Raw genomic sequence first — 23,241 nt, forward strand, 5'->3', positions numbered from 1 at the left:
GCATCTCTGTATCCCCTCCCTACTGCCCTGCATCTCTGTATCCCCTCCATACCGCCCTGCGTCTCTGTATTCCTGCCCGCGTCTCTGTATCCCCTCCCTACCGCCCTGCGTCTCTGTATTCCCTCCCTACCGCCCTGCGTCTCTGTATTCCCACCTGCGTCTCTGAATCCCCTCCCTACCGCCCTGCGTCTCTGTATCCCCTCCCTACCGCCCTGCGTCTCTGTATCCCCTCCCTACTGCCCTGCATCTCTGTATTCCCTCCCTACCGCCCTGCGTCTCTGTATCCCCTCCCTACCGCCCTGCGTCTCTATATTCCCGCCCCGCGTCTCTGTATCCCCTCCCTACTGCCCTGCATCTCTGTATCCCCCTCCCTACCGCCCTGCATCTCTGTATTCCCGCCTGCGTCTCTGTATCCCCTCCCTACCGCCCTGCGTCTCTGTATTACCTACCTAACGCCCTGCGTCTCTCTGTCCCCTCCCTACCGCCCTGCGTCTCTGTATTCCCTCCCTACCGCCCTGCGTCTCTGTATTCCCGCCTGCGTCTCTGTATCCCCTCCCGACCGCCCTGCGTCTCTGTATCCCCTCCCTACCGCCCCGCGTATCTCTGTCCCCTCCCTGCCGCCCCACGTCTCTGTATCCCCTCCCTACCGCCCTGCATCTCTGTATTACCGCCCTGCGTCTCTGTATCCCCTCCCTACCACCCTGCGTCTCTGTATCCCCTCCCTACCACCCTGCGTCTCTTTATCCCCTCCCTACCGCCCTGTGTCTCTGTATCCACTCCCTACCGCCCCGTGTCTCTGTATCCCCTCCCTGCCGCCCCACATCTCTGTATCCTCTCCCTACCACCCTGCGTCTCTGTATTACCTCCCTGCATCTCTGTATCCCCTCCCTACCGCCCTGTGTCTTTGTATCCACTCCCTACCGCCCTGTGTCTCTGTATCCACTCCCTACCGCCCTGCGTCTCTGTATCCCCTCCCTACCGCCCTGCGTCTCTGTATTCCCGCCCTGCGTCTCTGTATCCCCTCCCTACCACCCTGCGTCTCTCTGTATCCCCTCCATACCGCCCTGCGTCTCTGTATTCCCGCCCTGCGTCTCTGTATTCCCGCCCTGCGTCTCTGTATTCCCGCCCTGCGTCTCTGCATTACCGCCCTGCGTCTCTGTTTCCCCTCCCTACCGCCCAGCGTCTCTGTATCCCCTCCCTACCACCCTGCGTCTCTGTATCCCCTCCCTACCGCCCTGCGTCTCTGTATCCCCTCCCTACTGCCCTGCATCTCTGTATCCCCTCCCTACCGCCCCGCGTCTCTCTGTCCCCTCCCTACCGCCCTGCATCTCTGTATTCCCTCCCTACCGCCCTGCGTCTCTCTATCCCCTCTATACCGCCCTGCGTCTCTGTATCTCCTCCCTACCGACCTGCGTCTCGGTATTCCCGCCCTGTGTCTCTGTATCCCCTCCCTACCAACCTGCGTCTCCGTATCCCCTCCCTACCGCCTCGCGTCTCTGTTTCCCCTCCCTACCGCCCCATATCACAGTATGCCCTCCCTTCCGCCCCGCGTCTCAGTATCCCCTTCCTACCTCCCAGCGTCTCTGTATCCCCTCCCTACCGCCCAGCGTCTCTGTATACCCTCCCTACCGCCCCGCCTCTCTCTGTCCCCTCCCTACCGCCCCACCTCTCTCTGTCCCCTCCCTACCGCCCCGCCTCTCTCTGTCCCCTCCCTACCGCCCAGCGTCTCTGTATCCCCTCCCTACCGCCCCTCTGTATCCCCTCCCTACCGCCCAGCGTCTCTGTATCCCCTCCCTACTGCCCCTCTGTATCCCCTCCCTACCACCCAGCGTCTCTGTATCCCCTCCCTACCGCCCCTCTGTATCCCCTCCCTAGCGCCAGCGTCTCTGTATCCCCTCCCTACCGCCCCACGTCTCTGTGTCCCCTCCTTACCCCCCTGTGCCCATACAGGGTCCATACCACCGGCTCCTGGATACCCCCCTGACAAACCCTCACCAGGAGGACAGGAGCCGAAACCCCCTGTGGTGCCCCCCGTAGTTACCGGCAGGCCCGGCGACAGGGGGGTCAGAGGGGACAACCCTCCCGGGCCCCGAGCTTCAGGGGGGCCCCATCACTTGCTTGGTCTGGTTGGTCTTCGCTTTGTTGCCTTCATTATGCTTGCGGCATGCCTCTCTGCCGCCCCGTCCCTGTCTGACGATCTGCTGCCGCTGAAGAGCCGGGCAGCAGAGCAGCAAACACAGGCTACACTGACTGTGTGAGTCAGGGCTCCTTATAGCAGCTGCCCGCAGCACTACCTCTGTCCAACCCTGCTCCCTACGTGCCCGGATGGCACCCTCACAGCCTGTCATACTGTATACTATGTCAAGGTACTGCCATATTATTCTATATAAATGTGTGTATGGTGAGTTCTAGGTGTGTATGTATATATATATATATATATATATATATATATATATGCAAAAAATGTCCCTGGCACTCCGGACTTCCGTTCACCTTGTTTCGATGCCCTCCCCTCAGATCTGCATCTGTGTATATGGTCCTTGTATGCCGCCCATACAAGGACCATATATATATATATATATATATGTGTGTGTGTGTATATATATATATGTATAAATTATAATATATATACTGTATATTTTATATATATATATATATATATATATATATATACAGTATATGTGTGTGTGTGTGTGTGTGTGTGTGTGTGTGTGTGTGTGTGTGTGTGTGTGTGTATATATATATATATATATATATATATATAATTTTTTTACAGCGACTTTGTGCTTTATAAGGGGGGGGGTCTAGGCAGGGTGGGGGGCCCCGGAGAAATTGGTGTACCGGGCCCCAAGATTTCTCTTGCCGGCCCTGGTTACCGGTATATCGGTGATGCTCCGCTCTGCCGCCTCATCCTTATCCCTCACACACCAAGCGCAGGGCGCAAGCCCAGCACCGAGCACATGACCGTGCTGCATAGCCATTGGCCCTGGGAGCAGCACCAGGCTCCGCACCCTCCTCCTACTGCCCCCGAGGGAGACGCGCACATAGCAGAGGGAACTGGTGCACCTGAGCCCTGCGGCCGCGTGGAGGGCTCGCGTGCGCAACATGTCCGCATCACTACACCTCAAGGATGGTATGGTGTAGAGAGAGGATACAGCTGACCCTGTTCCGCATTGTAGCAGCACTCCCCTCTGTGTCTAATGACACCATTTACCTCTACATGCGGGTATTTCTATATCACATACATCCTTATCCATGTCCTATATATTGTTACACGTACAATCACATAGTTATAGGTCCCGCACCCCCCCCCCCACCTGCATCCACTCCCCCCCCCTCCACCCACAGCATCTACAGACTCCCTGCCTCATCATCGTGCCCTGCAGCCACTCTTCACACCATCGCAAGGGACTACTCCCGTCTCACCATCGGACGCCCTTTCGTCGTGCAATATTTAACCACTAACAAACCTAGGAAGGCAGGTAATACTCCATATAATACAAATATTCAACCCCAGCAAAGCGGCCTGGGGTTAAGGGGCATAGCCCATTTCGACGGTGTGAAGAGCGCCCGTAGGGCGCGATGAAGCACCTAGTATATATATATAGTGTATGTGTGTGTGTGTATATATATATATATATATATATATATATGTTTGTTCTATGTATGCCCACTGGCATCGCACAGGGAGGTGTTTTTCCACTATGTGCCAAAGAATGAAGTGATTTTGAAATGAACAAACTGAGTGATCATTACATTGCCAAGATTAATTGCATAAGAGTAATTTCATTGCTAAACGAGCTATCCAGGACTTTTGTTTGTGTTATACATCAATGCTGGCAAGAATGGTATTATCTGGTATGGTAGAAAAAGTGGATAAAGTACGTAAAAGTCACAAAGTGTCTTTAAGGTGGGTAAATGTTTCCATAATACAGGGCTGTAGGTATGTGTCAATGAAAACTGCCGCCGGCTCACACAGAGAGCCCCTGGCTGATATGATGGGTCTGCCAGGGGGTCTCTGTGTGTACTTATGTATCTTATGACTCACGTAAAACACTGGAGTCCTGGGAGTCGTTCTCATCAATAGTGTCTTAAGGCCCGTACACACTGGTCGATATATCGGCCGTTCTCTTGAACGGCCGATACATCGCGGGACCGTCGGCCAGTGTGTACGGGCGATACGTCTGTGAACTCCGTCGTTCACAGACGTATCGCGTCGGCTGCGCAGCACAGCCGACGGCCAATATATCTAACGATATATTGGCGCGTCGCTGACCGCTCATACACATGCTGCGGCGGCCGGCGATGATTGACAGGTGAACTGGGCGGGCGTGTGTACACGCCCGCCCAGTTCATGACGTCAGTCCCCCGACGGATCGGGCAGTGTGTATGCACAGCACACTGCCCGATCCGTACATAGATATATCTGCAGATCAATTGATCTGCAGATATATCTACTAGTGTGTACCCACCTTTAGTTTCTGTATAAATCCAGCCTTGTTGTTCAGCTGATTCCAACAATGTCCACCGTTCTTGTTTAAACTAGAGATGTGCACAGGAAATTTTTTCGGGTTTTGTGTTTTGATTTTGGATTCGGTTCCGCGGCCGTGTTTTGGATTTGGACGCGTTTTGGCAAAACCTCCCCTAAAAATTTTTGTTGGATTCGGGTGTTTTTTTTTTTCAAAAACCCCTCAAAAACAGCTTAAATCATAGAATTTGGGGGTAATTTTGATCCTATAGTATTATTAACCTCACAATATTATTTTTAGTCCTAAAACAGGACATGCACACAAACCCAACAAACCCATCATTTCAGCCACAGGGTCTGCCACACGACTGTGGCTGAAATGACTGGTTGGTTTGGGCCCCCACCAAAAAAAGAAGCAATCAATCTCTCCTTGCTCAAACTGGCTCTACAGAGGCAAGATGTCGACCTCATCATCATCCTCCGATTCCTCACTCCTTTCACTGTGTACATCCCCCTCCTCACAGAGTATTAATTCATCCCCACTGGAATCCACCATCACAGGTCCCTGTGTACTTTCTGGAGGCAATTGCTGGTGAATGTCTCCGCGGAGGAATTGATTATAATTCATTTTGATGAACATCATCTTCTCCACATTTTGTGGAAGTAACCTCGTACGCCGATCGCTGACAAGGTGACCGGCTGCACTAAACACTCTTTCGGAGTACACACTGGAGGGGGGGCAACTTAGGTAAAATAAAGCCAGTTTGTGCAAGGGCCTCCAAACTGCCTTTTTTTCCTGCCAGTATACGTACGGACTGTCTGACATGCCTACTTGGATGCGGTCACTCATATAATCCTCCACCATTCTTTCAATGGTGAGAGAATCATATGCAGTGACAGTAGACGACATGTCAGTAATCGTTGGCAGGTCCTTCAGGCCGAACCAGATGTCAGCACTCGCTCCTGACTGCCCTGCATCACCGCTAGCGGGTGGGCTCGGAATTCTTAGCCTTTTCCTCGCAGCCCCAGTTGCGGGAGAATGTGAAGGAGGAGCTGTTGACGGGTCACGTTCCGCTTGACTTGACAATTTTCTCACCAGAAGGTCTTTGAACTTCTGCAGACTTGTGTCTGCCGGAAAGAGAGATACAACGTAGGCTTTAAACCTAGGATCGAGCACGGTTGCCAAAATGTAGTAATCTGATTTCAACAGATTGACCACCCGTGAATCCTGGTTAAGGGAATTAAGGGCTCCATCCACAAGTCCCACATGCCTAGCAGAATCGCTCCGTTTTAGCTCCTCCTTCAATCTCGTAAGCTGCTTCTGCAAAAGCCTGATGAGGGGAATGACCTGACTCAGGCTGGCAGTGTCTGAACTGACTTCGCGTGTGGCAAGTTCAGAGGGTTGCAGAACCTTGCACAACGTTGAAATCATTCTCCACTGCACTTGAGTCAGGTGCATTCCCCCTCCTTTGCCTATATTGTAGGCAGATGTATAGGCTTGAATGGCCTTTTGCTGCTCCTCCATCCTCTGAAGCATAAAGAGGGTTGAATTCCACCTCGTTACCACCTCTTGCTTCAGCTGACGGAGGGGCAGGTTCAGGAGTGTTTGCTGGTGCTCCAGTCTTCGGCATGCGGTGGCTGAATGCCGAAAGGGGCCCGCAATTCTTCGGGCCACCGACAGCATCTCTTGCACGCCGCTGTCATTTTTAAAAAAATTCTGCATCACCAAATTAATTGTATGTGCAAAACATGGGACGTGCTGGAATTTGCCCACATGTAACGCACGCACAATATTGGTGGCGTGGTCTGATGTCACAAATCCCCTGGAGAGTCCAACTGGGGTAAGCCAATCTGTGATGATGTTCCTCAGTTTCCGTAAAAGGTTGTCAGCTGTGTGCATCTTATGGAAAGCGGTGATACAAAGCGTAGCCTGCCTAGGAACGAGCTGGCGTTTGCGAGATGCTGCTACTGGTGCCGCTGCTGCTGTTGTTGCTGCGGGAGGCAATACATGTACCCAGTGGGCTGTCACATTCATATAGTCCTGAGTCTGCCCTGCTCCACTTGTCCGCATGTCCGTGGTTAAGTGGACATTGGGTACAACTGCATTTTTTAGGACACTGGTGACTCTTTTTCTGACGTCTGTGTACATTCTCGGTATCGCCTGCCTAGAGAAGTGGAACCTAGATGGGATTTGGTACCGTGGACACACTACCTCAAGAAATTCTCTAAGTCCCTGTGAATTAACGGTAGATACCGGACACACGTCTAACACCAACACAGCTGCCAAGGCCTGAGTTATCCGCTTTGCAACAGGATGACTGCTGTGATATTTCATCTTCCTCGCAAAGGACTGTTGGACAGTCAATTGCTTACTGGAAGTAGTACAAGTGGTCTTCCGACTTCCCCTCTGTGATGACGATCGACACCCAGCAGCAACAACAGCAGCGCCAGCAGCAGTAGGCGTTACACTCAAGGATCCATCGGAGGAATGCCAGTCAGGAGAGGACTTGTCAGACTTGCCAGTGACATGGCCTGCAGGACTATTGGCGTTCCTGTCTAAGGAGGAAATTGACACTGAGGGAGTTGGTGGTGTGGTTTGCAGGAGCTTGGGTACAAGAGGAAGGAATTTAGTTGTGAACGGACTGCTTCCGCTGTCACCCAAAGTTTTTGAACTTGTCAATGACTTCTGATGAATGCGCTTCAGGTGACGTATAAGGGAGGATGTTCCTAGGTGCTTAACGTCCTAACCCCTACTTATTACTGCTTGACAAAGGCAACACACGGCTTGACACCTGTTGTCCGCATTTCTGTTAAAATACTTCCACACCGAAGAGGTGATTTTTTTTTTTGTAATTTGACCAGGCATGTCAATGGCCATAATCATCCCACGGACAACAGGTGTCTCCCCGGGTGCCTGACTTAAACAAACCACCTCACCATCAGAATCCTTTTTGTCAAATTCCTCCTCAGCGCCAGCAACACCCATATCCTCATCCTGGTGTACTTCAACAGTGACATCTTCAATTTGACTATCTGGAACTGGACTGTGAGTGCTCCTTCCAGCACTTGCAGGGGGCGTGCAAATGGTGGAAGGAGCCACCTCTTCCCGTCCAGTGTTGGGAAGGTCAGGCATCGCAACCGCCGACAAAATTGGACTCTCCTTGGGGATTTGTGATTTAGAAGAACGCACAGTTCTTTGCTGTGCTTTTGCCATCTTAACTCATTTCAGTTTTCTACTGGGAGGATGAGTGCTTCCATCCTCATGTGAAGCTGAACCACTAGCCATGAACATAGGCCAGGGCCTCAGCCGTTCCTTGCCACTCCGTGTCGTAAATGGCATATTGGCAAGTTTACGCTTCTCCTCAGACGCTTTTAATTTAGATTTTTTAGTCATTTTACTGAACTTTTGTTTTTTGGATTTTACATGCTCTCTACTATGACATTGGGTATCGGCCTTGGCAGACGACGTTGATGGCATTTCATTGTCTCTGCCATGACTAGTGGCAGCAGCTTCAGTACTAGGTGGAAGTGGATCTTGATCTTTCCCTATTTCACCCTCCACATTTTTGTTCTCCATTTTTTAATGTGTGGAATTATATGCCAGTAATATTATTATATCAATAGCAATGGCCTACTGTACTGTACAACTATATACTGTTGGTCACCAAAATGCTGCACTGTACTACTATATATATTGCTCACAACAATGCAGCACAGACATGGATACTTGAAGTGACACGGAGCTGCAAGATACAGCAATGGACTTCTGTACCGTACAACTATATACTGTTGGTCACCAAAATGCTGCACTGTACTACTATAATATATATATATATATATATATATATATATATATAGTATATACTGGTCACACAATAATGCAGCAGATATTGAGTACTGATGATCAGGATACTGTCTAGAACTGAGTCTGACACGGAGCTGCAAGATACAGCAATGGCCTACTGTACTGTACTACTATAATTATATACTGGTGGTCCCCACAATGCAGCACACTGAGCACAGATATTTGCAGCACACTGAGCACAGATATGGAGCTTTTCAGGCAGAAAACGTAGATATTTGCAGCACACTGAGCACAGATATGGAGCTTTTCAGGCAGAGAACATAGATATTTGCAGCACACTGAGCACAGATATTTGCAGCACACTGAGCACAGATATTTGCAGCACACTGAGCACAGATATGGAGCTTTTCAGAGAGAGAACGTAGCCACGTCCTCTCCGTTCAATCCCCAATGCACGAGTGAAAATGGCGGCAACGCACGGCTTTTTATATGGAATACGAATCTCGCGAAAATCCGACAGCGGGATGATGACGTTCGGCCTCGTTCGGGTTAACCGAGCAAGGCGGGAAGATCCAAGGCTGCCTCGGACCCGTGTAAAATAGGTGAAGTTCGGGGTGTTCGGATCTCAACGAACCGAACCCACTCATCTCTAGTTTAAACACCTCGGTGTGGTCTTTCTCCAACTGTCTGTATGTGGTAGAATCTGATAGCAGTCGGGTGCACTCTGCTTTGTACATCTCGAGATCCATAACCACTATAGCTCCCCCTTTATCTGCCCCTTTGATGATGATGTCATGCCGTGCTTTCAGAGATCTTAAGGCAGTGTTTTCTTCATGTGTGAGGTTAAATCTAACCTGGGGGTTAATTTCTTCTGCTGATTGTTCCAGCATCCTGGAGAAAATTTTTATGGCTGGATTAAATGACTGTGGGTCAAAGGTCGATGGGGCTCCCAGTTTACGCAATTTGGGGGGTATTGTAGAATCGGTCTCTCGAGTTAATTTATGTTTGCTGAAGTGTTCCTTCAGTCTTAACTTTCTCTGAAATTTGTAATTCTCAACCCTCCACTGGAACGATTTAGGAGCATTTGTGGGGATAAAGCTTAACCCCTTACTCAATACCTGCATCTCAGCTTCATCTAGGTTTTTTTTGAGAGATTGAAGACTAAAATCGCTTCCCCCTTGGGGTCTGCTTCCTTTTCTCCCTCTGCAACTGTAGCCCCCCCCCCCCCCCATCCCGTCGGGTGCGTTTATGCGCATCTCTGGCCGCGTCCTGCGGGTGTCTACGCCTAAAGGGACCGCACGAGAATTTGTCACTGTTCCCTCGATGGTGGAACCATCTGTGTCGCTGGCTGATGTACTGGAGTTACCGGATTGTCTCTGCCACGGACGCCTTTTCCGGGATTTTCGTAGTTGTATACCTCCAGGATTTCTATAGCCTGTGTGCAGCCAGTTGTATACCCTGTGCCGTGCATAATCTTGTTGTACCTTGGCCAGCTTTTCTTTTTTATATCGTATCAAATCTTTGCGGTAATCCTCAATTTTCGTTTTTAGTTTATTGACCCAGTCAGTGGCAGTGGCAGCTATTAAAGTGCTCATGTGCTCTGTTTCAAAGGTGGAAATTTTTTCTTTCATCAATATAAGCTCTCTAGTGGATTCCTCAATGACTAAAAGCATCAAGGCCATTGAGCACTTGTTTAAAATGGCTATCCACTTGGTGCAAAATGCTGTATTGTATCTCCTTATGGTGGGGGTATTGTGCACTCTAAAGCCCCTGGGGATTTGCTTATTGCGAAAATAGTCTCAGTGGCGCACGCAGGGGGGGGGGGGCGTTCTGAGTACCTAGAAACACCCCCGAGGGACCAAACATTTATTTTCCAGCTGTGGTCCAGATGGCCAGCAATTGTAGCCCCGCCCCCTTGCGGCTATATGCCGCGATTCGCGGGTCTGTCGGGAAGGGGCAGGGCCAATATGACAGGATTCTCATGTATTTGAGTCATATTGGGTCCCCCCCCCCTCAACGCCAACTCGTGAATCGCGACATTTAGCTGCGAGGGGGCGGGGCTAAGTTGCCGGACCAATTATGCCATGGGGGCTTATTGTTGAAACGTGAACCATTCCAGCCCTGCATTAATAACAACTGCAGCATCCTATTCCTTCAGGACAGGCAGTTTCCAAATGTAAGTGTACAGTATGTGGTCTGTAATTGTGTATAAGTATATGTGTGTGTATATGTATGTGTTCCATGTGTGTACTTATATGTACATGTTCTGTGTATGATGTATATCTATCTATGTATGTATTGATGTGTTCTATGAGTGTGTGTACTGTATATATGTATGTTTGTGTGTTCTATGTGTGCATTTGTGTGTATGTGTTCTATGTAATATATGTATTCTATATATCTACATGTGTGTGTGTGCACACGAACACACTTGTGCACACACAGAAGTAACACCACCACCCCCCCCCCCTTCCCCATTAATCCTGCGTTTACCCCTGAGGGGGGTATCCTGTGCGCAGGATCTAGAGCGATAAGATATACATAATGAATGTATCTGCAGTTGATATATGGGGACAAGCATAGGTAAACGCAGGGGGGATTTCCAGTTGCCCGATGTTCGGCACAGTGGGAAATCCCGGACTGCATTTAGAAACCCTCCTCTAGAAATCCTGCGTTTGCCCCTGAGTCTGAGAGAGTCGTCCCATGATATAAAAAGTCTATCTCACGCTTTTTCAATTTAAAAAGTACTTTAAATATATCCTCACTGGAGCCATTGATAGCCGTATCAAACGCAGATTCAGTATATAAGATGTTAGATGCTTCTATATCAGAAAAACTAAAACAGTCCTGTGTATCACATTGCAACATCTGTCCCAGCACTTCAGGTAATTCCTCATTGGCCCCTGCCATCATAATCAAATGTGACCACTACACACCCCTCCGTGTGTTGAGGGCTACAGATGTAGAAGCATAGGCACACACAAATGCAAGTGTGCCAAATATATAGTGCAACGTCCCGCTCCAAAAGTGTTGTGTGCTATATCATAAAGTGCTGGTGAACAATGCAAATTTTGCAAATCAGAAAAAAAGTGATAATAAATACGTGCTTTAAAATCAGCTGGAGGGTTCTGAAGTATGTTAAACCGCTTCCTTGGTGCCTTGCTGGGTCCCAGTGTCTCTGCAGCGAACACTCTGGTTCCAATATACCAAACACCAAACTCCACAAGCCGGCACTCCACGGAAAGCCTTCAAATAACCTGCCAGGGTGCACTCAAGGGACCTGTCAACCCCCTATAATACACGCCATAGAATAGTGGCACTCCCGGACTTCAAAAATAGTGAAAAAACGTGGTGATTTAATTCAACGTTTCGGGGTACTGCCCCCCCCCCCCCCCGTCAGCAGGACACACACATCAACCAGTGTAATACAAACAGTGCTTAAAGACACAAACTGACAGGTCTCCAGATTATGGTGCATCTTCCCAGTGTGTGTCCCCGGCGTCCGCAATTCACTTCCGGTCCCAGGCGTGATGTCACACCGGAAGTGACATCCGCCGGGTCACAACATCAGCGCTGCTCAGGTTACCATAGTGGGCAGCATGGAATGCCGCATCGCTGTGTGACCTGAAAATACATACAAAGCTTCCCAAAAAGATCAAAATACATAATATTATACAGCCTTATTTGATAATAAACATAAAAAAATGTGCAATGAAGAAACAGAATAATACACACCAGTGTGTTAAAACTGAATAAGAGGCTCACTGTCGCCATCTAGTGACTAATAAAAAAGTAAAAAACATGTTGCCACTCTATAAAATGGTATCATAAACTACACAATTCATATGAGTGATATATCATACCTGAATCTCAACTTTAAAGTGACATATTGAACAACCTTATAAATATCAAAAAAGTATAAGATGTGACTAAAACATCACTCGTGTACACACCTGCTATGTGTCAATAGCCCTCAATGAAATGATGAATCTATCGCTAATAATAAAAATTGCTCTAAAGACTTGACTATACAAACAGTCCCCTTGAAAGGATCCCACTGAAGGGTTCCCTTCAAAAGAACATAACTCAACATTAGGATTTATTATAATGGTTTGTGGCTCACACTAAAGGATGGTAATTTGTCACTGAGCCTCAAATCCGTGCCCTAATGTACTCATTAACTATATAATCCGGCTCTGGGCTCCTTTATAAATAGATATAGTAAATATGCCTAGTGCATGCATGATAATGTACCAGATTAATAACACTCTAGAAAATACACCATAGTCATGTGCAGTATAATATAACATACAGTATGTAATATAACATATAATTCAAGTGCACAATCTGGACTGGAACCTTATCCCTAGAGGAAGGGGTGGCCCTCCGGGGTTTACTCTGTGGGCCAGTTCAGCGGTAAAAAATATTTTAAGTATACAAAATATTTTCATTATAGATGTGAATACCATTTTATCAATAAAATCTTTAAGATATTTTACAATTTTTGTAGAGAGATTATGAATCTGCTCATTAATGTATACTGAAAACAGTGTCTAATTTACACAGTATTTCTGTATCTTTGAGGATGCCGTCCTAACACAAAAAAGTCCTGGATAGCTCGTTTAGCAATGAAATTACTATTATGCAATTAATCTTGGCAATGTAATGATCACTCAGTTTGTCCATTTCAAAATCACTTCATTCTTTGGCACATAGTGGAAATACACCTCCCTGTGTGATGCCAGTGGGCAACACAACCTACAGGTCACACATTTGGGATCACCTGAGGTGGGTGGCTTACAATGTGCATAAAAGGGAAATCCTTGTGTACAGCAGCATTACAGGTCTCAGGTCTCCAAACTTAGAGAGAACATGTTGCTGCCTACTGCTGTCATTATTCTTGTCCTGCTTGCTCTGGTCTGCACAGCATGGCTGAAAAAGGCCACCAAGGTGCAATCCCTTCTGCCGCCTGGTCCTCCCCCACTTCCACTCATAGGTAACATTCACCATATGACTCCTGGAAAGTTCCTGGTCTCACTCCAAAAGGTAAGAAAGTGATTTGGGTTAAACCAATGCTAGTAATTCAAGATGCTATGTGAAATTAAATCTAGGCAAACATGGGTATTTGTACAAAGGCTTTAATTCTATTCAGGGCTGGCAACAGACATTTTGGGGCCGGTACAGTGATATCTCTGGGGCCCCCTCAGAGCAACAAAATTTGCTGCGCTACTGTATATAATAAACTGTTATTAAATAAATATATATTTATTTATTTAACTACAGAATACAAATATATAAATATGCATATCTCTCCTTCCTCCCCCACACACACCATGGTCTGTCTTTCCCCAATAACTCCATGATGACTCCCTGCTCACATCCCTGCCGGACACTAAGTGGCATATACTTGGGGCCCCTCTGATCCTTGGGGCCCGGTACAGGTGTCCCCTTTGACCCCCCCTGTCGCCGGCCCTGATTCTATTACAGTGTTTTCTATCTGTGTAACAATTATTAAAACTATTTTATATACAGTACAGCATACTTGCCTACTCTCCCGGAATGGCCGGGGAGGCTCCCGAAAATCGGGTTACCCTCCCGGCCCCCCGGAAGAGCAGGCAAGTCTCCCGATTCGCGGGGTCCCCCTGCCCGTCCGCCCACTTAGTGTGTAAAGTGGCCGGTCCGGGCAGTTGATGACGCGATTCTTGCTGAATCGCGTCATCATAGCCACGCCCCCTGCAGTGTAATGCCGGTGATCGCGGCATTACAGAGTGGGGGCGTGGCTTAAATGATGTGTCATCATGACTCCGCCCACGCTCCGCCTCCGGCCCACCCCCTCATCCACATCACAGCCTCCCCTGCCCGCCCTCTGAGCCGACCTGGCTGCTCTCTCCCGCAGAGAGCAGCCAGAATGTAGGTAAGCATGCAGTACAGAAAATGAAAACCTTTTATAAAATATGATATGATCATTTTTGCTTCATGTGGGATTTATAGATATAGATTATAAGACACTGTCTGTAATGGAAAATAATTTAAAAGTAGTAATTTATATTAGAGATGAGCGGGTTCGGATTTACTCGGTTTTACTAGGATTTACTCAGAACTCAAAAACGGCATCTTATTGGTTATCAGCTGTCACGATCCAGGTAATTCCTTATCAGTATTTACCTTCCAAATGCCTCCTGACACTGTCCCAGCGTTCCAATCCTGGATTCCATCTGCACTGTCTGTGTGCAGCACGCTGCATCTCATTGTCTCAAATCTCTTTACTGTGATTCTGGCAGCATCAGGGTTAAGTTTCACATGCAAGTTACAAACAATCTTTCCCTCCAAAAGCTAACATGGGCGCAGCCATGTTTTCCTAGTCACATGTTACCTTTCAGCCTATCAGCTGCACTCTGGTCTCAGCCTAATTATCCAGCAGCTGTACTCTAGACTCTGCTTAATCAGCCAGCCAATCCCTGCTTCCCAGCAGGTATAAATATCCTGTTCCTGGGGTGGAAAGATGTCAGTGCATCAATTGTCTTCAGTGATTCCAGTGTGCAGTTCTCCCATGGACTTTCTCTGCAGTACAGCCTGACTCTGCAGTGTCTCATCATTGCACCCTGTGACTGGCAGTTACCCGACACCGGCTTCCAGCTTCCAGCGGTGCTCTGCCCTGCCAGTAACCATCGGTGTTCCGCCATCGATCTCCAGTAACCATCGGTTTTCCGCCATCGATCTCCATTAACCATCGGTGTTCCGCCATTGATCTCCAGTCACCATCGGTGTTCCGCCATCGATCCCAAGTCACCATCGGTGTTCCGTCATCGATCCCAAGTCACCATCGGTGTTCCGTCATCGATCCCAAGTCACCATCGGTGCTCCGTCATCGATCCCAAGTCACCATCGGTGCTCTGTCATCGATCTCTAGCATCACCAGTGTTTCTGCATCTGATCTTCCATTACACTGGTATCTGACACCATTTCACAGCTCACCACCTGTGTCGGTTCTATCCGGCATTTCCCGGCAGTTCAGTCATCAGCTTCTGTTTTCCATCAGCTACCCAGTGCATCGATGTTGGTAAGGACATATCATCTCCAAGTCCTTCAAGACTGTGCTTAATAATACCACACCTAGAGACTACCTATATGCACTCCTGGGAACTGTGACTTATATGCTGTTCTTAATATTGTTAACTGCCGACATACGCTTGTGAGCTGAGTTTCAATAAAACCTTTGAACTTTCCTTTGTTGTCGTGGTCACGCCTTCGGGCATCTGTGGTAAAGGTTCCCTGCATGTCTAAGAACCCTGTACTGCCTCCCAGGTTCACATATACCTCAGCCCCTACAATTGAGGCTTCCCCTGGTCAGCACCAGCCCTCAGTTGTGACAGTAAGCACTGACCTAATGGATCTGGCCGGAGACCAGGTCCAAGCGACCAGGCCGATGCAAGAACTTGCAGCCTGCCTTGAACGTCAGGAGACTGCACAGGGCCATGTGATCCACTGTCTCCAGGACCTCTCCTCTCGGCTGGATGGAATCCAAATGACCCTTTGTGGTTCAGGGGCGTCCAGTGTGCCGACTGCAGTACCTTTGGTGGTATCCCCACCCACCATTCCCGTTTCTGCTCCGTGTCTCCATTTACCGACACCTGCCAAGTTTGATGGTTCCCCAAAAGCCTGTCGGGGTTTCCTAAATCAGTGTGAGATATATTTCGAGTTACAGCCTGGCAGTTTCCCATCTGACCGCACCAAGGTTGCTTACATCATCTCCCTCCTCAGTGGCTCCCCCCTAGATTGGGCATCACCTCTATGGGAGAAGTCTGATGCCCTGCTCTCTTCATACACATATTTCGTGGCAACCTTCAGGCGCATTTTTGATGAACCAGGTCGTGTGACCTCAGCCTCCTCTGATATCCTCCGGCTACGTCAGGGGACACGAACAGTCGGTCAATATCTCGTACAGTTCCAGATCCTAGCGTCTTAACTTTTCTGGAATGATGACGCTCTTTACTCAGCCCAAGAAGGGGCGTCTGTGTCTACAGCCCAAGGAGGGATATCCAATGTTCAAGCTCTAGTAGGGGCATATGAGTCTTCTCAAAAAGGAGTTTCTGATCTGTCAACCCCAGGAAGGGTGCTGGAGAAAACAACCCTGAGAGAGGTGTCCGATTCGTCAACCCCAAGAGGGGTCACCAAAGTTTCAGCCCCAAGGGAAGTATCCAGAGCCAAGTTCCCAGATGGAAATTTTTGTGCTACAGATGCAGTTATGAACTCCTGTTTGCCGTCTTCAGAGAGCACCGCCCTGTTGGCATCCAGCATGATCCAGGATGGTCTAACTGAACACTCGGATACCACTCATTACGGTTCTAACCGGATTCTGACTCCTTCAGTTCCAGCTGATTCAACTGTCTCCAGACTCAATCCGGTTCCATCCGTCTGTCTGAAGATTCCTTCGGTTCCAGCCGATTCCAATATCTCTAGACCCAATCCGGTTCCATCCGTAGGTCCAAAGACTCCTTCAGTTCCAGCTGATTCATTTGTCTCCAGACTCAATCCGGTTCCATCCGTCTGTTTTAAGATTCCTTCGGTTCCAGCCGATTCCGATATCTCTGGACCCAATCCGGTTCCATCCATAGGTCCAAAGACTCCTCCAGTTCCAGCCAATACAACTGTCAATCCGAAGACTCCTCCGGTCCCAGCCGGTTCAAGCTTTTCCGGACCCAATCCGGTCACATCCATCTGTCCGGATCAGCCTCCTTCGGTTCTAGCCGATTCCAGCACCTTCGGATCTAATCCTGTCCTATCTGTCGGTCTAAAGTCTCTGCCGGTCTCAGTCGGTTCAAGTTTGTCTGGCTCAATCTGGTCTTGTCCATAGGTCCGGTACAGTCTCCTCCAGTTCCAGCCAGTTCAAGTTCATCAGGATTCAATCTAGATCCTTCCGTTTGTTCAGGTAAAGAACTTATAAGAAGTGTCCTGGGGCCACTCCTAAAGGAGGGGGTGCTGTCACGATCCAGGTAATTCCTTATCATTATTTACCTTCCAAATGCCTCCTGACACAGTCCCAGAGTTCCAATCCTGGATTTCATCTGCACTGTCTGTGTGCAGCACGCTGCATCTCGTTGTCTCAAATCTCTTTACTGTGATTCTGGCAGCATCAGGGTTAAGTTTCACATGCAAGTTACAAATAATCTTTCCCTCCAAAAGCTAACATGGGCGCAGCCATGTTTTCCTAGTCACATGTTACCTTTCAGCCTATCAGCTGCACTCTGGTCTCAGCCTAATTATCCAGCAGCTGTACTCTAGACTCTGCTTAATCAGCCAGCCAATCCCTGCTTCCCAGCAGGTATAAATATCCTGTTCCTGGGGTGGAAAGATGTCAGTGCTTCAAGTGTCTTCAGTGATTCCAGTGTGCAGTTCTCCCATGGACTTTCTCTGCAGTACAGCCTGACTCTGCAATGTCTCATCATTGCACCCTGTGACTGGCAGTTTCCCGACACCGGCTTCCAGCGGTGCTCTGCCCTGCCAGTAACCATCGGTGTTCCGCCATCGATCTCCAGTAACCATCGGTGTTCCGCCATCGAGCTCCAGTAACCATCGGTGTTCCGCCATCGAGCTCCAGTAACCATCGGTGTTCCGCCATAGATCTCCAGTAACCATCGGTGTTCCGCAATCGATCTCCAGTAACCATCGGTGTTTCTACATCGATCCCGAGTCACCATCGGTGTTCCGCCATCGATCCCCAGTCACCATCGGTGTTCTGCCATCGATCCCCAGTCACCATCGGTGTTCCGTCATCGATCCCCAGTCACCATCGGTGTTCCGTCATCGATCCCAAGTCACCATCGGTGTTCCGTCATCGATCCCAAGTCACCATTGGTGTTCCGTCATCGATCCCTAGTCACCATCAGTGCTCTGTCATCGATCTCTAGCATCACCAGTGTTTCTGCATCTGATCTTCCATTACACTGGTATCTGACACCATTTCCAGCTCACCACCTGTGTCGGTTCTATCCGGCATTTCCCGGCAGTTCAGTCATCAGCTTCTGTTTCCTATCAGCTACCCAGTGCATCGGTGTTGGTAAGGAGTGGACATATCATCTCCAAGTCCTTCAAGACTGTGCTTAATTATACCACACCTAGAGACTACCTACAGTATATGCACTCCTGTTAACTGTGACTTATATGCTGTTCTTAATATTGCTAACTGCCGACATACGCTTGTGAGCTGAGTTTCAATAAAACCTTTGAGCTTTCCTTTGTTGTTGTGGTCACGCCTTCGGGCATCTGTGGTAAAGGTTCCCTGCATGTCTAAGAACCCTGTACTGCCTCCCAGGTTCACATATACCTCAGCTCCTACAATTGAGGCTTCCCCTGGTCAGCACCAGCCCTCAGTTGTGACATCAGCTCACATGTGTTTTGGAAAGCCAATAAGACAAATCCGGATACTGCCTTTCTGTCACTGTATAATGTACCTATACCTGTGTTTTCTATACTGTAAAAAACCTAATAAATATATATAAAAAAAAAAAGACAAATCTGGATAAATCCAAACTTGCGCTATTTTGGCGAAGAGAACTGAGTAAATCCGCACAGGCTCATCTCTAACTTATACATATATGTATAAGGGTATCCAGTCTCTAGGTCGTCCACACTTAGGTCGACCATGTCTAGGTTGACCACTATTGGCTGACAGTAAGTAGGTCGACATGGTTTCTAGGTTGATATGGTCTCTAAGTCGACATGTTCTAGGTCAACATGACAGAAGGTCGACATGAGTTTTAAAAAAAAAATGTTTTTTTAACTTTTTCATGCTTTACGATCTACTTGGACTACAATTGGGAATGGTAAGCCATGCGAGGGGACATGGTGCACTATTTGGGGTTCCCGGTCACTGTGAAGATAACGACACAAAAAACACCTCATGTCGACCTCCTGTCTTGTCGACCTTGTACATGTCGACCTAGAAACCATGTCGACCTACTTACTGTCAACCAACAGTGGTCGACCTAGACACTGTCGACCTAAGTGTGGTCGGCCCTATGATCCACACCCATGTATAAGATAGCTTGGTCCCTATAAAACACATTTTCTGGGTAATGTACCTTAATAAATATGTGTTCAATATCTACAATATTTGCTGTAATCTAACCCTGTAACCTGTTTCAACATAAGCATTATTTATGTACATTTCAATAAAAGAAATATGAGTATTAAGTGTATTCGTAGAAGTCTAACACTACCACCTGTGATATATACTGTAGATATACTGTAATAGCATTAAATCATTGAAATGGTGATAAAAGATACATCAATATAGTGACAGGTTTTTTGTTTTTAAAAAATCATGGTATCATAAAGTTAAACAAGAACAAACTACTTCTATAATTTTTTCTTAGGTTTTTTTACATTTCAGTAGAATGTTTATGATTAACATTTCTAGTACATGTCAACCAGTTTCTATATTTTGTAAAAAAAAAAAAAAAAAAAACTAAAACAAATGCTGTTATGATATTGGTGTAAAATGATAAAATAAATAGTTTCAACCAGATTCCTTTACATATATAGTTTATTCACTGATTTCAAAAATAAATAAATAAACTTGTACCCAGATGAACTTTTCTGACTGTCATGGTTGGACTCTGAGAGCACTGAGAGCTGGCAGCTTATACCGCTTTCAGATCGCAATACCAAGTCGCACCCGGGGACGGAGGCGGCATCGGGGGTTGGTGCGGAGGTGGCGCTGGGAGATGAGATCATCTCCACGCCACCTCTGCCTATACTGTTAACGGATCCCAGGTCACATCGACTCGGCAACCCGTTCACACTGCACCTGACCCGGAGATAACCCGGGAATAACCCTTCTTTATTCCTTAGTTGAAATACCAGGTCAGGCAGCACAGGAATTTTGTACTGACCCCTTTCACACTGCACAGCAACCCGGGTCACCCCAGCAATATACCGGGTCGATACAGAGTTATATGTGCGGTGTGAAAGGGGTAGTAATGATCCCACTGAGCATGCTCCTGCCATAGGATGGGGGGGGGGGGGGGGGGGGTATGTATCAAACCTTCTAAAGAGGAGAAGTTTCCCTTAGTAACCAGTCAGCTTCTACCTATCATTTATAGAATGTACTTTAAGCTGATTGGTTGTTATGGGCATCTTTTTCATTGGTCCTCTTTAGAAGGTTTGACATATCTCTCCCCATTGCAGTAACACTCTCATTAATAGCATACTTGCCTACCTTGTATGTCTCCGCTCCGGAAGAAGCCTTGAGAAGAGACGCAGCAGGATACTTCGGCCGGACTGTGTTGTCATTGGTCCTGACCACAAGATGGGGAAATGCCTGCAATTCACGGGTCCCTGGGTAGGGGGTGGGGCTAAATGTCGTGATTTACATTTTTGTCCCCTCCCACTTTACACAACTGCCAATATTTTATAGCTTTTAACCACATCCTGCCTGCTTCATGAGCGCGCATAATCCGTGTTGCTGTGCGGTCTGAAAGGGGCCAGTCGAGCGAACTGGTATTTAAACTCGGGTAGCGAGCAGGGTTGAATGCGTGTTCAACCCGGCTCGCTGTGCTGTGCGAGCGGGAAAGCCGGGTCGATGCAATGCGTTTCCCGATCACACTATAGGGACAGGTGGCCATTTTCTGAGTGATTTGTGTCCACAGCGCAAAGCTGCCACCGCGGGACTCCGGTGGGGTAAGTATAGTATATAGATGCAGTGTGATGCACTGCACCCATTATAAAAATGCCTATGGCTGCTGGGATATTTCCCCCCTTCCCCGCACCACCTAATGCACTTATCGCAGCAGACACCTCCTGGAAACTTACAAGTACTGAGGTAAGTAAACTTACCAGGACAGGCCTGCTGTTCCTGCTGCACGGTCATCAATCCCTGGTGTGTGCACTGATTCTCTTTTTCCTTCCTCTACAGACAGCAAGGCCAGCTGTGTAAAGCTACAAAAATGTGATAAACTGCGATAGAACTGCAATATAATTGCATAAAAATATATGAAAGACATTGCAAAAGCAATAATTTATCGAGGTTTATTTTAGATTGATACATACTGTATGATGAAAAATATCAAATTCATTGACGCGATAATATGCATAAAATGTACAATATTTACAGGTCTGCTTTTGTGAATAATGATACATCTCCCCCCAGGAGTACTACAAACCACAGAGGTTTTAAGTCTTCATTGAAAAACAAGCAAGTTTAATATCTAAAACATGAACTTACCCTCATTCCTGGTTATCTGTGCAGTTTCAGGAAAAATATGGACCAGTGTTCACTATATATATTGGATCAAAGCCAATAGTGGTGCTTTGTGGATATGATTTACTGAAAGAGACCCTGATAGACCAGAGAGATATATTCAGTGGGAGAGGGAATATGCCGGTGGCTGAATATGTGCTGAAAGGATACGGTGAGTGCATTGTGATGTCAATATATATACAGGTTGAGTATCCCATATCCAAATATTCCGAAATACGGAATATTCTGAAATACAGAATTGTTTGAGTGAGACTGAGATAGTGAAACCTTTGTTTTCTGATGGCTCAATGTACACAAACTTTGTTTAATACACAGTTATTAAAAACATTGTATTAAATGACCTTCAGGCTGTGTGTATAAGGTGTATATGAAACATAAATGCATTCTGTGCCTAGACTTGGGTCCCATCGCCATGATCTCATTATGGTATGCAATTATTGCAAAATACGGAAAAATCCGATATCCAAAATACTTCTGGTCCCAAGCATTTTGGATAAGGGATACTTAACCTGTATATTATATATATATATATATATATATATATATATATAAAATATTTTCTCTATAAATATAGGTCCGGTATTTACTAGAGATGTGTAGCGGGCACTTTTCGTGTTTTGTGTTTTGGTTTTGGGACTGGATAGGTTTTGCCAAAATCACCCTTGCGGGTTTTGGTTTTGGATCTGAATAGCTAAAATCACAGAATTTGGGGGTAATTTTGATCCTAAGGTATTATTAACCTCAATAACATTCATTTCCAGTCTATTCTGAACACCTCACAATATTGTTTTAAGGCCTAAAAGTTGCACCAAGGTAGCGGTATGACTAAGCTAAGTGACACAAGTGTGCGGCGCAAACACCTGGCCCATCTAGGAGTGGCATTGCAGTGTCAGAGAGGATGGCACTTTAAAAAACTAGTCCCCAAACAGCACATCATGCAAAGTAAAAGAGGTGCAATGAGGTAGCTGTATAACTAAGCAAAGCGACACAAGTGTGCGGCACAAACACCTGGCCCATCTAGGAGTGGCACTGCAGTGGCAGACAGGATGGCACTTAAAAAAACTAGGCCCTAAACAGCACATCATGCAAAGAAGTAAAAGAGGTGTAATGAGGTAGCTGTATGACAAAGCTAAGCGACACAAGTGTGCGGCACAAACACCTGGCACTGCAGTCCCACTGCACCAATGGTGGATACCAGACGCACATCTAACACCAACATAGCTTTCAAGGCCTCAGTTATCTGCTTTGCAACAGGATGACTGCTGTTATATTTCATCTTCCTCGCAAAGGACTGTTGGACAGTCATTTGCTTAGAAGAAGTAGTACAAGTGGTCCTCCGACTTCCTCTCTGGGATTACTATCGACTCCCAGCAGCAACAACAGCAGTAGTAGCAAGTGTTTATTGATCTTTCCTTATTTTATCCTCCAAATTTTTTGTTCTCCATTATTTTACTGAAGTTATATAACAAAATGCAGCACAGGAGAGCGTACCTCTACACCACACAGGGCAAACCCTGTAAAAAAAATTTGGATTAAACATTAATAACCCCTTTATTTGGAGTAAATATTATACAGCACAGACTTATACAGCAGCACTGGACATATGGCAGCAGAGGACACCGTCACTGTGACTGAACTAATGCAGCAAAAGACACCACCACTGACCTTATATGGCAGCACCACTGGACAGGAATTATACGGCAGTAC

The 23,241-nt window shown here is 47.2% G+C and overlaps 1 protein-coding gene across 1 annotated transcript in view; it reads left to right on the top strand.

The window, feature by feature from the left end:
- The first annotated feature begins 13,089 nt into the window (after positions 1–13,089).
- The window catches only part of LOC134949330 (cytochrome P450 2B1-like), a 73,207-nt gene continuing 63,055 nt past the window's right edge, over positions 13,090–23,241 (top strand). The window contains exons 1-2 of the mRNA XM_063937826.1: positions 13,090–13,319; positions 21,523–21,685. Coding sequence (XP_063793896.1) covers positions 13,146–13,319; positions 21,523–21,685 — 337 coding nt within the window. The 5' untranslated portion in view covers positions 13,090–13,145. The remainder of the gene's footprint in view (positions 13,320–21,522; positions 21,686–23,241) is intronic.

This window comes from Pseudophryne corroboree, chromosome 8 (genome assembly GCF_028390025.1).
Source record: "Pseudophryne corroboree isolate aPseCor3 chromosome 8, aPseCor3.hap2, whole genome shotgun sequence".
Lineage (NCBI taxonomy): Eukaryota > Metazoa > Chordata > Amphibia > Anura > Myobatrachidae > Pseudophryne > Pseudophryne corroboree.